This window comes from Taudactylus pleione, unplaced genomic scaffold (assembly GCF_031769625.1).
Source record: "Taudactylus pleione unplaced genomic scaffold, aTauple2 ptg000256l, whole genome shotgun sequence".
NCBI lineage: Eukaryota > Metazoa > Chordata > Amphibia > Anura > Myobatrachidae > Taudactylus > Taudactylus pleione.
In genome coordinates, this window is record NW_028284658.1 from 9,208,280 (window position 1) to 9,229,194 (window position 20,915).

At 42.0% G+C, this 20,915-nt stretch overlaps 1 protein-coding gene across 4 annotated transcripts in view; it reads left to right on the plus strand.

Annotated features, from left to right (window-relative positions):
- Positions 1–15,108, plus strand: part of NCOA6 (nuclear receptor coactivator 6) — a 49,091-nt gene extending 33,983 nt beyond the window's left edge. For 3 of the 4 annotated variants that reach the window (XM_088480633.1, XM_088480635.1, XM_088480634.1), the window contains exons 8-15: positions 215–361; positions 2,019–3,081; positions 3,910–4,019; positions 4,802–7,543; positions 8,741–8,809; positions 8,922–8,949; positions 11,433–11,569; positions 13,697–15,108. In XM_088480633.1, coding sequence (XP_088336759.1) covers positions 215–361; positions 2,019–3,081; positions 3,910–4,019; positions 4,802–7,543; positions 8,741–8,809; positions 8,922–8,949; positions 11,433–11,569; positions 13,697–13,743 — 4,343 coding nt within the window. In that variant the 3' untranslated portion in view covers positions 13,744–15,108. The remainder of the gene's footprint in view (positions 1–214; positions 362–2,018; positions 3,082–3,909; positions 4,020–4,801; positions 7,544–8,740; positions 8,810–8,921; positions 8,950–11,432; positions 11,570–13,696) is intronic. The other variant, XM_088480636.1, reaches the window with a different exon arrangement.
- Positions 15,109–20,915: the final 5,807 nt, after the last annotated feature.

A 20,915-nucleotide genomic window follows, 5' to 3' on the forward strand; every position in this document is an offset into this window, starting at 1 on the left:
TTCGGTCTAACTTTAATTCTTTTGACAGTCAACTGTTTGTTAATCCACCTATACTATTACAGTCTATATCTGATCTTTAATACCTGCTTACATTTAACTGTCGACTATATTGTGTAAATACATATGTGCATAAATTTGCCCTGATAGCAGCCTGTTGGGACCAAAGCTGGCTGTATAGTACAATGAATTTAACTTTCATTCTTTACTTCCCAAGGAGTTCTGAAACGGCTCCCTCCTGGTTTCCCAGCAGGACAAGCAAATGCTAATTATCTGCAAGGACAGACACCACCCAGTGCTGCAGGGTCACCAGCCAATGGTGGTGCAGCGCAGCAGCAAGGAAACTCCTCTGGGCAGGGAACAGGTATGCCTCATCTGGTTACTCTTGATTTTGTAGGTGCTTATTGACAATCGCCTAATAAATAAAAGACCTAACATGTTGACTTGGGTTTAGTTTTTATTACACAGTATGTAGAAAATATGAGGGCAACGTGCAACATCTTACAAGCATGTCATACATGCATAGTTACATATATAAATGACTGTGGCTGGCTTTCTGTGACTGCTGTGCAGACAACTTACAATTTGATGAATTGCGATTTTGAGAACTTCCACTCTCACAAGTGATCTGTTCTGTATATGTAAAATATGTTCTCCCACAGTCACAACCTTGTCTAAAATAATAAGTACTGATTTGTTCTAGAACTTGTCGGATTTAATGGGCCTATACAGCAAAATTTTCTAAAACGTGTGTAAAAGACTTGGGGATTAATGTACTAACGGGAGGTTTTTCAAAATCGACCCTAATCAGCAGCTTTGAGTGATGATTGATTTAAAATGTCAACAGAAATAACAGCTAAACCAGCCGGGTTTAGCATTTATTTCTGTTGCCGCTTTACATCCATGGGTTGGCTTTGACAAACTGCCTATTAGTAAATCCTAGTCCATGGTCTCTACACAGACTACCAATGTGTTTTACTACAAATGAGAATATCTAAACTGCATTCTTTCCATTGGAACTGTTAAAAGGCCTTAATGCCTCACCCATTAGGACAAAATGTACATCCATCCACCAGTAAGTGGATGGATGTAAAGCAGCCCATTTCCAAATCAAAATAATCACAACAGCAGAGAGTATTTCAGGAAACAAGGGAGCTAATTTTGTTGGCAGCAGTGACTTGTCCATATGTATGTTTCAGTAAGCAATGGCAAGACTGCTACTGTCATGATGTGTGGTGGATAATGGGACAAGCAGAGAAAGCCACATACACAGAGGTAGTGGAAAGAAACAAGGGGTCTCATTCAGACCCGCTCGCAAGCGCCGATGCGCTCGCTAGCGGGTCGATGTAGAGGCCCTGCGCACGCGCAGCGGCCGCACTGCGTTGTGCGCAAGCCCAGGAGCGAGAGACAAATTCTCTCGCTCCGGGGCTTACTACAAAAGGGGCGGCTGTCGATGGTGATCGACAGCTCGCACCGTTTTGTAGGCGGGGCGGGGGGGTGGCTGGCCAAACGGAGGCGTTCCTTACGGAACGCCTGTCGTTTGGGGGCGGCCCCACTGACGTCACTCGTGATGTCAGTGGTGAGCTTCCGTTCTCTAATAGAGCTGAAAGCTCACTGGGGCTTGCGGCAGACAAGACCCTACCACAAGGGTGTCATCGCAAGCCCTGATGGTCGCGATGATCTTGACCATCACGACCATCAACCTGGCTGCTCGCTAAAGCTGTGGGTGGTCACCCACAGCTTAGCGAGTGGTCAGGAGGCCGGCTCATTTTAGAGATGCGGCTGCCCTCATTCAGAGCAAGTGCTCGCATTTTGCGAGCGGCTCTGAATGAGGTCCAAGGTCTCCCAATAGCATAGTTATGATACATTATCAAAATGATATAGATTTCAATGTTAAACACACGTCCATATGCAAAGTTCATACATACTGTATATTATAATAACTATAGATCATGTTCTATAAAAACTTATGTCTGGCATTCTGTTTTTAAATATGAATCACATTCTTCTTGTCCTTTTAGGTGGTCAAGCAAATGGATCTTCCCACAGTCAACTGCAGGGATCCCATGTTGGGCCTAACCTGATGCAGACCAATTTGATAGGACTTCATAATAACCAGCAGACTAGTGGCAGTGGAGTGAGCCAAGTCAACATAGGTGGTCTGCATAGTCAGTCTCAGCAAGGAGCACAGTCTCAAATTCTGGGCATGCACCAGCAAATTATTTCCTCCCAAGGCCAAATGGTGAATCTTCAAGGTCAGTCACCTCTCACAACACAGGGCCAGCTGATACTTTCACGGAACCAGTTGTTATCACAGGGACAGATGTTAGGAGCATCCCAGAACCTGGCTCAGACAACTCAGAGGATGACGACACCTAAACAAATGATTCCTTCCCACAATCAAATGATGGTTCCCCAAGGTCAGACTGTAATTCAACAGAATCCTGTAATGGAGCATATTATGCAAGGTAGTAAGCAGGGATTTGGTAACCAAAACCCTGCAGGGATCATGGCAGGACCTAGTCAGATAATAAGGGGACCAACTCCTGGTGTGAATAACAACATGTTGCAGTTCTCAGGGCAACTTATTTCCCAGCAAGGGAGTGGTAATCCTACACAGGGTGTTAACATGCAAAGCCAGGTTCTCCGACATACTGGACCCGGTCAGCACCTCCAACAACAACATGCAGAAACTACAGGTCAAGCTGGTGGTGATTTGGGCTCTATGTTGTCTGATATTTCCATGCAGCAAGCAGCCAACATGGCCCAACAGCACCCTCAGCACCTGCAGAACATGCCTGGAAATGGTGGTCCTGGCCAGCACTTTTCAGGTCATGGTCTACCATTCAGTTCTCCATTTGCTCAAGGTGGCAATGGAAGTCAGCTGTCATGTGGTCAAAACTCCCCTTTCCCTGTCAACAAAGATGTTACTTTGACCAGCCCTCTCTTGGTGAACCTCCTCCAGAGTGACATCTCCGCTGGGCACTTTGGTGTGAATAGCAAGCAGAACAGCAGTGCGGCCAAACCTAAGAAGAAAAAGCCACCAAGGAAGAAGAAAAACCAGCAAGGAGAAGAACATATAGGGTAATTGAGGCTAAAATGCTAATTAATGGTGAAGAGGTATTTTCATTTTGTATTTAATTTGTAAAGGCTATTATTGAAAAATGGTGGTAAGGGGGTAAATATTACTTTTATGTCTTATTAATTATGGTGAATAGAGAACAAATATGTTGGCTACTCACTGCTGCACACAGAGCTTCCTACAATGACATAAGGCAGCATTAGCCTTATAGATTGGTGTCATCTATATCAGCTTACAGGCTTACCACATATTATAGCGCATGTGTGGGACGTCTTCAGAGCACGTGACTTATCAGTCCTCACTGCTGAGTTATGCAATTTTTTGCTGATTATTCTCTCTTTTAAATGGTAATGGTAGAATGGAGGGTGAAGATCTTGACCACCAGTTTTCGCTATAGAGGTGGAGGATGTTAATGTATGGTTGTTGCTATTTTACATTAGGAGTTAAATTGCAAGATAGAGAAATCCAGATATTTTTCAGGCAATTGAGGATATGCAGAAAGTGTTCATATGCTTTGGGAAGGAAGGGAGGAGCAGGGTTAAAATGTACCTTTTGACTACACAATGGAGGTAGATATTTTGTGCTGTAATCCAATAGGCATTATATCCGCTTGTTTAATATAAATCAGTTTCATTACTAAGGCAATATTAAGTGATACTTCAACTAGTTAATCTAGTCTTACTGCAGTGGTCTGACAAATCACACATGCTGACATCAGAAAGTTTGGAGGGCAAATGATTTATGGCTTAAACCAGAAATTGATTATAATGTCAGAGGTCAACTTGTTGGGCGCAACAAAACCACAAAGTCAATCACCTCTTCTATTTCAGTACCTCTGAGCCACGTATGGAGGACTCTGACCAGACTGGGATAGTGGGAGAACAGTTGGGAGCACTAGAGGCTGGACAGAAGCTTTCTGAATACACAAACAGACCACCCGGTGAGTACGTACAAGCAATACAGAATATTGCAATGAAAGATTTCTATTGTTTAGCTGTGATGTTGCAACATATGTGACACTCACTAGGACAGCTACAGGTTCAGCTTCACAAAGTATAATTGCTTATTTTAAAGTTGTCACCCAACCCAGATACACTTACGCGATGCCATGTTAAACATGACTAAAGGGCGGCTGGAAATCTACTTTGGTATTCTTGTTGTGGTTATTGCAGGGAGCAGAACAATTCATTATGAAAGATAATTCCCATTTCTCAGCAATTCCGATCATTCATTGCAATAATTATTCCTTCCGCTGAGTAAATAAAATGGAACAAATGTTCCCTAAGCTGTTCATAATGGAGTAAGTTATATTTCTTGTGTATGTCTTTTTTTTTTTTTTTATTGAAATATTCTGATATTGGATATTAATGATAGCTCAACTTTGGTGTAGGTACAATTTTGAAAGTTTCAGGAACTCTGAGGACATGTCACATGAGCTGTGTGCCACATTTAAGCTCATTAAAACAGAGAAACTTTGGTGGTACACGTGTCTTTATGTTAAAAAATGCATTTTTAATTGTATTCTGTTGCGTTTTACCTGTAGTTACTTTGACAAAACCTGGTATACTAATGTGTCCTACTAATGAATACTATTGTGGTAGGAATTAATATTGCCTGTCTGTGCTAGGTCTGCAGTTGTAACAGTAGATATTCAAGCACTGCATGAAGTAATTTAGCTTTATTCTTTATGTCTAGTACTTAATTATTTACACATTATTTCAGGCTATCCTGTGCAAGCCCTTGAGCAAAGACAGCTTCAACAGATACCTCCTCAATTAATGCAGCTAGGACAGCAGCAAGGTCAAAGTGGGCAGACTCGACAAGCTACACCTCCCCAAATGATGATGATGTTGATGATGCAGGACCAGAAGTCAGTGAGGCTTCCATTACAGCAGAATGTCTTCAACCCTCGAGCAGCTATGAATCCAGATACACAGAGAATGCCCATGCAGCAAGGTGGTAACATGCCTGTCATGGTAAACTTACAGAGCTCTGGTTCCATACCACCATCTCCTGACAAGCAAAGGATGTCTATGGTGTCCAACACATCATTAGGAAACAATGGTAGGAAGATGGGATTCCCAGATTGTGGACAAAATACATCTGGTTCACCTTTGGGTGAGGGATCTTCAGCAGGACCTCTTCCTGACATCCCTGAACTTACCACAGCACATGGACCTCAAGGCAACATGGCACAACATTTGCTTATCTCTCAGAATCCAATGATGATGGCTGGATCTAAGCCAGGAGCTGCCTCATCTATTTCCCTGTCACAAGGTACAAGTCCTCAACAGCAGCACTCCAACAACATGGCTGGATCTCATGGGCTCCATTACCAAAGTATTCAAACTCAGTCACAGTCTTCGAGGCCGAAGACCCCCAATAGAGCAAGCCCCAGACCTTATTACCCTCAGACTCCTAATAACCGCCCTCCTAGCACAGAGCCTTCAGAGATTAGTCTTTCTCCTGAAAGACTTAATGCCTCAATTGCTGGTCTCTTTCCTCCTCAGATAAATATTCCATTGCCCCCTAGACCTACACTAAATCGAGGTTTTGATCAGCAAGGATTGAATCCAACTACCCTGAAAGCCATAGGACAGGCTCCTCCTGGGTTGACTGTGAACAATCAATCTACGTTTGTCCCACATATGAATAAGATAGATAATGGGGCAGGAAAACCACCAACCTCTAGTGCTAACAAGCGAGCAAGCCCAAGCAACAGTAGACGCTCAAGCCCTGCATCAAGTCGCAAAACCACACCAAGCCCTGGCAGGCAAAATTCCAAGGCTGCCAAAATGACACTGGGAGGGCCGCAAACCTCAGGCATTTTGCACAGTGTGGAGATGCAAAGGAACATAGTGAATAGTCAAGCTTCAATGCAGAGTCCTGCAACAGCACCTTCAATCGGGCAGTACCCTGCTGTTTCTATTGCAAGTACTGTTATCGCCACTGATGAGATCAAACAAAGTCCAAACATGATTCAAGAGAATGAGACTCACACAATGCAGTTCATTCCCAAGGAACAATCTACGTCAGAACCTAAAACTAGTGTTAACCAAGAAATAAAAATGATTTCCCCTGAAGAAATAGCCAAAAAAGATGCACTGTACATAGATGCCCCCAAACTTCCAAGTGCTGAAGACCTGACTGCCATTTCTCCATCAATGAGAGATGCTCCAACATCACTGAGTCAGTTATTGGACCATTCTAATGCCACAAACGTTAATATTAAGCCTTCAGGTTCACTTTCTGAAACATCTCTCGCGCTGACACCCACAGAAGACACAAAATCATCAGAAATTGCTGCTTTGCAAGGAGATGCACTTAATAAAGAGGCCACTTGTATATCCAGCACATCCCAATGTGCAGAGCCAAGTGAATTTCATTCAAGGTCAGATACAGGAGAGGCTAACACTATTGTACCTTTGAACCTTGCTGGTACCAAATTAAAAAGACCTGCTGGCCTCACAACGGTTTCTAGTCCTCTGCCACCAAATCAGATCACTGTTTTTGTAACCTCAAACCCTATTACGACTTCTGCCAGTGTATCTGCACCCATGGCGTCTCACCTACAGCCCACATTAGTACCAGCTGTAGTTACTATGCCCAGTGTGGGGAATAAAGTAATTGTGTCTGAGGGGCAGCCTCCTGTTCAGTCCAATACACGCCAACAGTTTATCACTCCAGTGTTCATTAATCCTTCATCCATTATTCAAGTCATGAAAGGATCTCAGCAAAGTAATGTTCCTGCTTCCAACGCAAACTTGATGTCTCCGTCTGTTGCAGTTGTGGGCCCATTGCATGTTTCCCAAAATATGCAGTTTCCTGGACCCCCATCAACTATAGCTTCTACCAGTAATAGCTCCAGCCTATCTACAGCCAGACCAACCCTACTTAACCCGGTTCAGACTACCACCCAATTTCCACCATCTCAGCCTTCTTCACCTCTTCCTCCACCACCTACTCAATTACAGTGCAGCTCAGATGACACCAACTCGCAGCTAGGCGCATCTTCTGACCTGTGTTCTCTGCCACTTTTTAAACCCTCATTGTCACCAACACTTGACCATAATCTTGTACCATCTGTCAGCAAGTTCTTAGCTCCACCCTCCACAGGGCATACCAAAGTGGACAAGATTGGGCAACTATTACTAACAAAAGCATGTAAGAATGGCACTGATAATGCAGACCAGATTCTTGAGAGCTCTGATAAGAACTGCACCAATGTTAGTGGATCTGGCAGAACCCCACCATTAAACAGTCACATCACTACAGAGACTGGTAGCGCTTCCACCAGTTCCATGGATCATATGAGATCTGTAGCCAGCACTCCTGATGAATTTCTACCTTTTCCGCCCCCCAACCAACCTATAATGGTCACTGAAAAAAAATGTGAGGTCAGATTGGCAGAACAGATAGGCACCACGTTTGAAGAAAGTGTTCCAGAACAGATCTTAGATACAGGTATACTATATTTAGTTCTTTGCATGGAAACAATTAAAATTAAATATAGCAGGTATGTGTATAGAAAATGTATAGCTAAAGTATGCAAAACGGGGTAGGGTTTTATTTCTTTTAAGAAGGAGAGACCTTGAGGATATTCTATTAGGTCTCCCCTGTTGCTATCACTTATAGATCTCATTGTAGCTCATAAAATACAGGTTTCCTCTGCTTGTCTCTCACAAAGGGGAAACCTTGGATAAATTATGATGTGACATCAAAATTTCTTCATATCTGTGAGTGGTGTGCTCCCACAAACACAGCGCCCAGTTAGATGTGTTCAGCACATTCAGAATTGATAGAGATGGTTCCTGGTCCCATAACTGTGGAGCCTAACCATAACCTTTACTGGCCGTTCATATGTAGCATTTCGGACAACTAGCAATCAAACCTTACAAATTTGGACCTGGCACAACCATGAAATGTTGCAATGGGTGAAAGTGCAAGTTTTCTTTTGCAAGTAGGTAAAATACTGTTGATTTTGCATTCAGCGCACACATACTTGATGCTTTATTTTTCACTGCATTTAGAGTGGAGCAAGCCTCACTACTCAAACTCTAAATCCACATATTTTAAATCCCCCATTCACAGTGCAAAATAGTTTTGTCAAGGTACAAAATTGTACCTTCTAGCTGGCTATACTCCTAACTCTAAATGGGCCCTTTGCACCTTCACTGGGACAGTTTATAAAAGTAACAAGTTGTTGTTGGTGTAAGATTCGTAGTCAACGTTATCCATACTAATCTACAGTGTATCGTAGTTACATTTGCAGACTGTATTTTTGACCCTATTCAGTATACCAAAAGAATAAGATATAACAGATATACTGAGAAGGAAAACTGTCCAATAAGATAAATTTCAGGACTGAATTATAATTAATTTAGCATGGCAAGATATTTATATTTTATAGCGGAGTCTCGTTTTAACTATTACTTTAATCATAAAGATGACCTAGTATTACTCCTTAAACTAATTGATCTATAGTCTGAATTTCCTGACTGTGTGCCGCCATAATAAAAGTATAAGATTCTTCAATTCTTATTGGTTATGTATTAGAAAATATAATTTATTTACTGGTCTTCTGCTCTCTGTGGGGCTTTGGCTGCAGTTGCTTTAGATTCAGTGCCTTTTTTTTTCTCTTCAACTTTTCATTGAAAAAAGTTCCTTCTCAAAACACAGCACAGGAGGAAGGTACAGATAGCAAGAAACACAGCGCTTCAGATAAAGCCGGTAAGATGCCTTTCCTATGTCTCCCAGTGGCCAAGCTTCCAGGTTCTGCAAATGTCCTAAATATGTTCTCATTGCAAAACCATACCTCTTACTTTTCTTTTTCTGTAATCAGATGCAGAGTTACAAGAGAATGTTGAAAGGTGAGTAGATCTCAGAGGGGGTTCTTATTAGTTTGTATATTTTGCATATTTTGAAGGTTTTTTTTTTAATGGTCTTTAAATGACAAATATATACTTAGACATTTTTATGCACCCCAATTTAAGTAGAACATTTATTTTGCCAAAAACTTTCCATCTTTCATTGTTGTACTGTTTTAGAAACATGCATATAACAGCCATTTGACATATATATTAGTGCCCCAAATATTTTTATTATGGACACTAATACTCTTATTGTTATCCTATATAATTTTGGCTTTTTGGGGGGTACAGGCAGACTTCCCCATTTGTACCTATACTTATCGCAGCGAAATGCACAAATTTATTGTGTGTGTGACTTTTGTAGCAGGATTGCACTAAAAAGAGGATGCACATAGCCGCGAAAAGCAGTAAAAGCTTGCAAAGGCTGCGGTAACTTAACGTTTGTTAACTTATCGCGGCTAATTCAATTCCCCTCTTAGTCTGTGTTGTACAGACTATGTGTGTGTGTGTGTGTATATAATATATATATATATATATATATATATATATAATTATACACAATGTGTGTGTACAAAAACTACCCTTATCTCGTGGTAAGACAATAAAATGCTGCACCTCACAGTAGATTCCCTGTTAGCAAGAATCAAAACAAATCATACAAAAAAATATACTTAGAGGGCATAATGGGTAAAACCCTAAAAGGGTCAATCCTGAAGGAAACCTTACCAGTCAGGGTAATTGAGCCATTGTTCATAACAAGTGAAAGTAAGGTCAATGGCCCTCATTCAGAGCCGCTCGTTAGCGGCAGTACGCTCGTTCCGAGCGATGTTTGCACATCTGCGCATGCGTACGCTTTTTAGTACGCATGCGCGAACCAGTCAGTGCGGCCGAAAATCGTTTGTACGCTATATAGCGAGTGCCTGCTATTCTGAGTGACAGAATGAGGCGTATGTGGGTGGTAACAGGGGAAGGTGCTTGAAAATGGGGAGTGGAGATCCGAACGCAGGCGTGCTTAAAGGTCAAAACGGGCGTTTTATGGGTGTGTATATTTAAAACAGCAGCGTCAATGACCACGTCACTGGGTTATTTTACAGCCAGAACTGCTCGCAACTTTGTGGTAGCAAACACCAACCACAAGAATAGCGAGCAGTTCATACGCTGGTCGATGTACTCGATTAATCTAATAAATAGCGGACATGACGTAGGATGCGAGCGGCCAGGGGGCGTTTTTAACAAATAAACGAGCGTATGTTTTGCTCGTTCGTTCAGACTTAGAGGTGTGAACAGACTGCAATGTGCGTACGGATCATTTGAATAGCCACCCCTTGTTTTTAAACGAACGACCGCAAATAGCGAACGGCTCTGAATGAGGGCCAATGTCCTTATGAAGCTCCTGTGGCAAACTTGATATTTTTCTCTCTGGAGTCTTTATTCGCTCTGATGTCAATGCTGGATTATTCAAACAGTTCCATCTCACCAAAGAAAACACCCAGAAAAGGCCCAAAGGCCGATCATTAGATATATTTCCTTTTGAAATTTTTATTAAAAACACAAGAGCTGATTTGCACATCATTTCTACATAATAAAATGTCTTGCATCAATTTGATTCAACATTCCATTGTCACAAATCAGGGGCAAGCTGACTGTACCCTGTTGTCTACCCTTCACGGTATAAGAATTATTTAGTAGGTGCCTTCCCCTTGACTCATATATTCTCTACCCAAAAACTGATACCCAACACGTTTCGTCTGTGTGGACTTCATCAGGGGTACAAATTTGGAATTATGATGTAATAGATCAAACTAGGTCAGGTGTAATAAAATCGAATATGACTAGGCAAATAGTGTCAACCACCAGCATTCAGGACTATAGCATGCTCCCGGTGTGAAGCATCAATGGGGAGGCACCTGCTGAATAATTCTTATACCTTCAGAAGTCTTATGGAGTCCATGCCTCGACGGGTCAGAGCTGTGTTGGCGGCATGAGGGGGACCTACAAAATATTAGGCAGATGGTTTTACTGTTATGGCTGATCGATGTAGTCAGAATACTCTGTGAAGGTTTTATATATTATAAGGTGGTAAAAGATCTGAATATGTGAGGTTTGATGAGGAAAAGTGAGAGTAGATAATAAGTTCATGGAACAAGAAACTAAGATAGTGTATAATAACCTAGACCCATTTAGCAATGTTATTGATGGGAACCATGTAATTCAACAAAGTTTCCATTACAATGGGGGGTGCTACTTTACTTACATGTTGGAGGAGAAAGTGTTATGGTTTTTCAGTTTCTTATCCTTCAGACATACTATGCATTTTGACTTCATATTGCAACCGTCAAATGCAAATATGATTACAGGCCCCTGGTTTTTGATGGCAGTCTTGAATCTCAGTGGTATGTGTCACCTGCCCACTTTCCTATCACTATGCCTGTCAAGTTATGTTATTTATTCTGTTAATAATATAGTTGTCCATTTTTACCTAGTGAACCAGCAGAGAGGTCAAGGCCTCCCAGCCGGAGAAATTCTAGAGTGGAGGAATTTCCCATACCTCAGGATATGTTGGAGAGTGGACAACGAAAGCGTTCCGCCCGTCCCAGCTCTGCCACAAGTTCCGTTAAAGGTGAAGAAACCATTCTGGATATCTGCAAGGAGTGCTGTGTGATAAGTACTTCAGAGTGGACTCCTCTACACACTCGAGGCAGCCATTTTGTGGCTTGAACCAATGTTCATAGGAATACAGCCCATCAGCTCACTCTGTAATATTGTGCCTCAGAGTGATGCCACTTGTTGCAAGTGAATTGACATGCTTAGAGCTCATGCATATTGGTGCAGCCTACAAAATCGCTGCCTCCACTGTAAGAAAGTGACGGGGGATTTTTAATAGTTGTAAATAGTTTTTTTTAGAACTATGGCACTAGTAGCACACATGCTGGAAGTTACCCATAGCAACCAATTCATCAATCAACCCTAGATTAGACCAGGGGCCACATCCTTTTTTGGTCTGAGGACCTCATTGGGAGATGGTACTCATTTGAAAGGGCCACAATAAAACTTAACTTTACTAAACATGAAAAATCTGGAGAGTATATAAAAGGAACAGAGGAATCTCTTTCTTATTGTTATATATTGGGCTTCACCCAGTGTATGCAGCGTCTTACATAGGATAGACATTTTTAAAACCACTAACGCAATAAGTACAGAACAAGAAAACAAAACTTAACAGTAATACAACAGCAGGGAGTGATAAGAACAGGGGCATTTACACCACACCTCCGGTATGTTATACCTTTCAATCAATATTGTTTAAAAAAAAAAAAACCTTTCCATCAGAAGGAGCATTGTCATTCATTGTAATGAGAGTGGTCACACCCCATGTGAGGTGTGCCACACCATTACCCTTTCCTTTCCCGGTCTCTAGTATTCCTCATGTGTCCCCTTCCCACCAGCATTCATTTCCCCATCACACCTGTAGTAACACATCCTCTCTCTCCTATTACATGTGTAGTAAGTAACACGATCCCTGTCACCCCTGTAGTAACACATTCCCTCCCCTATCACCTGTGTAGTAACACCATCCCTATCACCCTTGTAGTAACACATCCCCCATTACCTGTGTAGTAACACCAACCTTATAACCCCTGTAGTAATTGATTGTCCTCCCCTTCTTCCATCACATCTGTAGTAACTCATCCTTCCTTCTCAAACACCCATGTAGTGACTCATTCCCCCCACCCATCACCCAATTGTCCCAGGTAGTGAGACTAAGCTCCTCTGTTATACTGGATCTGTGTGGATGTGTATCAGAGTGAAGTGTGTTGATTCTGAATAGCTGCCAGGCTGAGCTCACTGAGAAATGGCCACGTATCACTTAGGTTCCCGTCCTTTACAGTGCGGAATTGAAATACTACAATAGTATCTGTCCTGTTGCCTGATATGCATCAGTGGTTTTGACTAATGATGGCACAAGTCTGATTGGCTGCTATGGATTATAGCACATGCATTATTTATACCGTGTCGCTGAATGTCTTTATGTATGTTTTATGGAATATAGATTTTTTGTTTTGTTTTCCTTGCATATGAAACCTAATCCTTTGTCTAAATTAGTGCTGGGTAATAATGACTTGCAAGTGTATTTTGCGTTCTTGGGGGTCTGTATATGATATTCCACTATAGAATACTGTGCTCAGGGAGAGATGCACTGAGCTGTCATTCAGGTGTTAGGGTGGCTTTGGCTCTGTCTGGTTTGTCAGAAACCAGCTGCCACAGTGTGAGCCTTCTAGTAATGATTGCAACATTACCCCTTAACTGCCAGAGGGGTCATCAGTGCATTAACATTAACCCTTAACTGCCAGAGGGGTCATCAGTGAATTAACATTAACCCTTAACTGCCAGAGGGGTCATCAGTGCATTAACATTACCCCTTAACTGCCAGAGGGGTCATCAGTGCATTAACATTACCCCTTAACTGCCAGAGGGGTCATCAGTGAATTAACATTAACCCTTAACTGCCAGAGGGGTCATCAGTGCATTAACATTAACCCTTAACTGCCAGAGGGGGTCATCAGTGAATTAACATTAACCCTTAACTGCCAGAGGGGTCATCAGTGCATTAACATTACCCCTTAACTGCCAGAGGGGTCATCAGTGAATTAACATTAACCCTTAACTGCCAGAGGGGTCATCAGTGCACTGTTTTGCTCACAGCTGGCAGTGAAGAGGTTTACCAACCACTATTTTTTCCTTGCAGAATCTGGAGCCAGCCCCACTCAACCCAAACGGAGGAAGTCCAAGTAGAGATTGCTATTCTTTTTGTGTTTTTTTTTTTTTTTTTTATACGCATCTGCTGACAGATATGTATGTTCGTGATCTGTGGTATATCTCTATTTTTTTTATCAACTGGAGGTGAATATGCTTGTACAGTTCTCATTGTTTTTTTTTTATTGAGATTTTTTTTTTTTTTTTTTTTTAAATGAATCTAGTTGTTAAACTACCTACCCTCCCTGTGACCTGTAAGGCCTTTTCTTAAGGAGAGAGCAGTAGGCCCATATTGCTATTATCAGATAAATGTGTCCTACTCCATCTTAGTGTAAGTTCATTTTTAAGAAATGTAGCACATGAAAGGTCAGGATTTTCTTCCTTTACATGTATGCGTAGGCAGTAACGCAGAGACATTGGACTTGTAATGTTTAATGCGTAAGTCATTCTAAGGACATAAGCACAGACTGACAGTTTATTAAATATATATATCATTGTATCTTACAGAAGCAGTTATGTTTTGCTTCTCATAGAGGAGAGATAAGAGATATAATGTTGGTTATATTCTAAGGCTTTTTTTTAATGTCATGGTGCAAACAGCAATGAGGTGCGACAATACATAGCACATAATCAGATACATGCTATCAGCAGCCTCGTGTAAGTAGACTGAATAAAGCTATTATCTGATTGGTTGCTGTGGGGTACAGCACATCAGTCCTACATGCACAGGGTTAATAATGAAGTCCCATTGTATGATATATAAGGGCATAGATCATCCATCAACACAAGACTCCTCAAGCTCACAGGGATAAATCAAATTTGCATGCACTCACAGAAGGCGTGCACGTCAGATGGTAAAATGAAGCACATTTTGTATGTATATATAGATTATATATTGGATAACTGGATCCATTATGCACCTTATTTATGGGGCAGTCCAAAGTTAGTCATAAAACATAGTTCGTGATTTCGTGGCTCCATCACCAAATAAAAACATTTGTACATACATTGATAGGTAAAAGCTGATGTGAAATATCATGAGGTCCCAATACATACTTTGTTAATTGCTCCTTAAAGTGTACCCATTGTCTAAGCACGGGATGAATAATCTTCATACCGACATCAGAATCCCGACAAGGGACTTAAGATAGGCGTCGAAATACCGACGCCTATCTAAATCCCGACGCCGAAGGACGCCAGCCTGAACGAGGCAAGTCCGGGGCGCCCATGGCGTTAGCCATGGGGAGGTGTTAGGTTTAGGGAGAGTAGCGGGGTTATGGCTAGGTTTGGGGGGGAGGTTATAATTAGGCACCCTTAGGGATTAGGGTTAGGCACCCCCCAGGAGGGTTAGGTTTAGGGAGTGGAAAGGGGGGGTTAGGCACCCTCGGGGGGGAGAGGTTAGGGTTAGGCACTAGGGGGGAAGTTAGTGTTAGGCACCACTAGGGGAGGGTTAGATTTAGGAAGCGGGGGGGGAGGTATAGTGTACTTACCTGTCCTGTCGGAATATTCTCCCTTCGGACTGCCGGCGTCGGGATATTCAGCCGCCGGGGCTTCATACCCATTCCTCTAAGCACACATGGAGCAGTCCCTTTGTGGCCTGAATAGGTTGTGTGATAATTCAGCTGATCACTTCACTGGGAACTAATGACATCACTGAGGCATGCCTCAAACGTTGCCACTAGGTCTATCTGCTGCGTTTTCTGCATGGCGGCAACAGGTAAAGTTTTTTACAAAATACTTATTAGAGCAGGCTTGGCCAACCTGTGGCTCTCCAGCTGTTGTGAAACTACAAGTCCCAGCATGCCCTGCCACAGTTTTAACATTTCCTAATAGCAAAACCATGGCAGGGCATGCTGGGACTTGTAGTTTCACAACAGCTGGAGAGGCACAGGTTGGCCAGGCCTGTATTAGAGTATAGTTTAGATACTGTAGAATGCACACATCAGTATGAAGACAGTGAATAATATACTTAATTTATACCATAGGATAAAAGGAAATAAATGGTTGGATCCACCACCCCTCCCTGGGTTTATACCAGATTTATTGAAAAACTCAACCACCTATTTTGTGTTGTCAGAGTACTGTATTTATATAGCAGAATTTAATAAGATGTCAGCTATGGGTCTGAAATGATGTAAATAATTTTAACAATCATATGGTTAATTTGTTGTAGAATTGGACCAGTGGAAATAATGTTTGTAACAAATATGTGGATGTTTTAAGATTAAATGTGTTTTTTTTTTCTTACGAAGCAGAATGACTTGCATTTATTTCTTTAAATAAAAATATACATGCTCAAATAATAACTTTCATATACAGATATGGCATCTATTATCCATAAAACAGCAAAAACAAGTAAGGAATAAGTAGATAAGTTCTGTTGATTTTAATATGTGCATCCAGTCCTTCCTCATATAATCACCATGAGGAGCATTGCTGAACAGGGTTGGGTACAGGATCCTGGCGTTCAAAATTCCGACGCCGGCATCCCGACAGGATCACAATCCAGACAGGAGGAATTCCTAGTTTTCCCCCCTAACCCTCCCTCCCCACAGCCTAAATCTAACCCTCCCCCTCTAGTGCCTAAACCTAACCTCCCTCCCCTTCTAGTGCCTAAACCTAACCTCCCTCACCCTAAACCAAACTCTCCAGACCCCCTCACCCCTAGTCCCTAACCCTAAACCTCCCCCTAACCCAAATATTTACTGTCTGGATGCTGGTGCCGGGATTCTGACTGGTATCATTCCGGCGCTGGCATCTTACAAGCCAGGATGATGACGACTACATCCCGCTGAACATTACCACGGGGAGAATGCCAGGGCTAGTGTGGGGAACTGGTGAATCTTTGTACTTTTTTTGTTTTTTAATTGACTATACACTCAAAAACAAACGGCAAACAAAAAATAACACAGCATAAGGCTGTCTATACAAATCATAAAAATAATACAGGCATGTGCAATCAATACATTCTGTGCAGATGCCTAACAAAGGAAGAAGAGCAGTAGTATCCACAAACACAAAAATAAAGAGTGGCATGTGGGGCAAAGTATTAAACGAAGCCAGGCCAGGATCCATAAACAACTAGCATGATCATCTTATTGCCAACCAAAATATAAATGACACCATGAATGTAGTTTTTTTCAAATTGCTCTATTTCTTGAGGTAATGGATACCCCCAAGTAGTAGGGAATTTGGCAAAAACGTGTGCATATGGGAATATATCAGAACATTCTAGAGATGTGAATATTCTAGGTGTACACTCCCGCGATCATTCTAGAATATTCCTCAGTATTTATGCGATCGGCCACCCAACCAGCAGTCCGTTGACAGTTGTCTATTGTGTTTTTCTCGTCTGTGTATCTCAAGTGTATCTCAAATATTAGAGCCAATCTAGCAAAACCGATATCATGTTCTGAATTCGCCCCACAAAGTTACCCCAAACTCGCTCTAATATGATTGCCAATAAAAAGAGTGCTGATCAGTATTCTAGACAAATTAAACCAGTTTACTGTTAGCTAATCTGAGAAGCATAGTCTTCATGAATGAAGAGGAAACAAACAAACTGGGCAAGCACAGCATGGGGGACCTGAAGGTATCTATTAAAAAAAAAAAAAGTATGCGGTCGCAGCAGGCGGTTTTTAAAATTGCATTTTTACTCACAAGAAAATATGCTTGCACCTATTTTAATGTACCCCCAATTTACGTGGAACAGTAATTTCCTGGAAAAGAATATTGCCTTCTATCATTTTCAACAATTTATTTTTTTTCCTTTTTCACCCGAAATTTGAGCAGTAGTTTTTTGCCAAAGTACGGAACTTACGAAAAATATTGGAGGTAATTTATCATTAGGGGGTGTCTACAAAGGGTTCTGAATGAAATCCCCACATTTTTAGTCAAAAATAGGGATTTTCCTATATTTCTTTTTTTTTTCTGGTCTGACATGGAGAAACATTGCCTGTTTCAGTCTATCCTATTATCGCGGGTACGATAATATTGGCGGAAAAATCTGCAAAAATTGTCCGATATTAATGCCGGCAATATTATCACCGCTAATTGTAAATGGCCACACTACGGCTCCGTTTCAAAGACCTGAGCAGCTGGAGAAGAGTTTAAAAACTGAACCAAATGAACAAACATGGGACCCATGCTAAATTTCATTAGCATTCTCAGAGATAATGACACTAAACAGAATCTAAGGCCTTGGCAGCGTCAATAGACACCACCACTGCCCCCAGCTCTGCCACATAGGTCATCTAGAGGTGATAAAATAGGCGGTGGGGGTTCTGAGTTGTAGACTTTCCAGACATTAATCTGGTTTGATCAGAGTGCACATTACTATCAATCACAGTACTAAGCCTGTTAGGCAGAATTTTAACTTCAGTAGATAGTAATTACATAGGCCTACAGGAGTCCGCCAGGAGAGGGTGCTTACCAGTTTTGGGTAATGCAACAACCAGGGCTATGGCAAAGAGTGCCCAAGAAGATGAGGAATAACAAAAAAAAATCATTATGTGTACACCCCCACAAGAACCCCTTCAACCCCAGGAGCCTTAGATTTCAGCATTCAGGGAAATAAGTAAAAGCCAAATCAAGCTCCTCCTCAGTAAATATAGCTTCGGAGAAATCTACAGCATCCTGTGACAACTTAGGCAGAGTAACCTGAGATAGATAATACTTAAGCTGGGATGTGGAGTAAGAAGCCTTAGAGGTGCAGAAGGAAGTATAATAGTATAGAAAAGTTAGCTATACACTCACCTGAGAAATGTTATACATTCTGAGAGTACATAATAGTCCTACTCGATCGATCTCTTTAGCTAAGTATGCCAAGTACTAACCCCAAAATCCGCTTGAAATTAATCTGACCAATCCCACTGTGCTTGTAGGAACTGCTCCCTATCAGATTCGTCATGAGAAGTCAAATATTGGGTCTCCAATTACTGACAAACCTGTGCAAGCTCCACTACTTTTCTTCTATACAATTGTTTAGTCTCAGCAATACACTTTGGAAATGTACCCCTAAGACATTCTTTAAAAGAATCTTAGAGGGACATCAGTACAGGGGGCATTGTTTGAGAAAAAAAATCCTCCCAGGCAACTGTTAAATCTGAGCCCACCCCCCATCAGTTCAAGCCAATAGGGATTAAGCTTCCAAAACCAAGCCCAGGAAGATAGGGAGGTGCTAAAAGAGGCAAACCTGGGATGGTTGGATATTCCCCTGCGCAAATCCACCATAATTGCACTGGGAGACAAAACAGAAGAGACACGAGATCTATACATGACAAAGTATGATAGGTGGATGATTGGAATTAAAATAGACTATCAGGGATGACAAGCCCTTCAAATGTCAACTAGACCTAATTCAGTGATAAGTTTAGAGAAGGGTAGAACAATGAGGCAGAGGACCCCCTTCAACGATCAAGGGATTGGTACATTACATTATTAAAAATTCCTCTGGTGAAGCACTGGGGTGGTTGGGGGCAAAGCAATGAAGAAAGCCGTCCTCCTCAAAACCTCACTACTAAAAGGAGGAGCAATATAGACGGCTAAAAGTGTAAATAGAGTACAGTTAATAAAGGCATGCATGAAAACAATTCATCCATTCTGGTCAACCTGTAGGTGGTCCAATTAAAAATTAAATTGTTAATTAAAACCGTAACCCCTCGACAGTGAGAAAAGGTAAAATGGTACATTCATTCAACCCAGAGATTTTTTTTAAAGCCAGTATCTTGCCCCAGACAGGTGACTATGTAAGAGACATGTAATATGCAAATCTTCTTTTTTAACTTGGAATAGAACAAGGGATCGCTTTATTTTGTCTCATCTTCGCAAGCACATGGAGCCCCAAACCAGGATTAGTTAAGACCATGAAAGTAAATCAAAATATGAAAACAGGAGTCAAATCAGCAGCTAAACACTCTTCACAGCCAACTCCCCATGCCAAAGCATACCACAACCACATAGATAAAATGGGATGCAGACATATGAACAGAAAGGCCAAAAATAACACACAATAATAGATCAAAAGGCAGCAAAACATGATTTTAAAAAATTACACTGTCCCAACCCACCATGTAAATCCATCTCAACTATGGTAAACATGGAGCCCTAACCTATCTAGAAACGTGTTAAACTACACACAAGTCTATGCAGCTCGACTGGCAGAACAAGCTGCTAGGACCATAAAGCTGCCCAGATGAAGAAACCTGAAGCTTGGTACAAACGTGAACAACCTTGCAACGGGCCAATACAATGTAACGATATATTGTGCCCACGTACACATTGCAAGATCCACTGTACAACAGAACAATATAGCGTTGTAGTATTAATGTTAGTGAACTGCATACTCACATCTAATGTGCAGCAAGCACATCAGGTGGAAAGATACGTCCACACAATTCATCAAATGATGAATTGGGTGTACAAACTGTACGATGGTCTTTGCAACCCAGGGAAACTGGCAGCAGTCTAACAGAGGGCCTGATTCAGACCCGCTCGCGAGCGGGTCGATGGTGGGGTACTGCGCACGTGCAAGCCCCGGAGCGAGAGAGAATTTCTCTCGCTCCGGGGCTCACTACAAAAGGGGCGGCTGTTGATCGACAGCTTGCCCCGTTTTGTAAGCGGGGAGGGGGGGTGGCTACACAAACGGAGGTGTTCCCGAAGGAACGCCCGCCATTTGTGGGAGGCACCACTGACACCACCAGTGATGTCAGTGGAGAGCTTCCTGCTCTGTTAGATCAGGAAGCTCTCTGGGGCTTGCGACGGATGAGACCCTACCACAAGGGTCTCGTCGCAAGCCGTGATGGTCGCGACCATCACCTGGCCGCTCACAAAAGCTGTGGGTGGTCACCCACAGCTTAGCGAGCGGCCAGGGGGCCGCAATAAAAAAAAAACACACCCTGATTCAGAGCAAGTGCTCTTCAAGAGCGTCCGGCTCTGAATTAGGTACAGAGCACAATAGCATTTAGTTAAGAGCCACTGAAGGTATAAACAAAATGATAAAACGAAAGAGGTGTATGTAAAAACCAAGCAAGGTCAGTATTGAGCTCTCGGAGAGTTAACAGAGAAATGCCAGAGAATGCATGGAGTATTAGATCTGGAAATTGCAAAGTTTTGTCTTTACCTGGGAGAGTGGCTTTTATGAACATCTACCGCAAAGTCCAGATAGACCAATAATGAGCGGTTGTCATGTTTTTGAGAACCAAGGAGTCTAG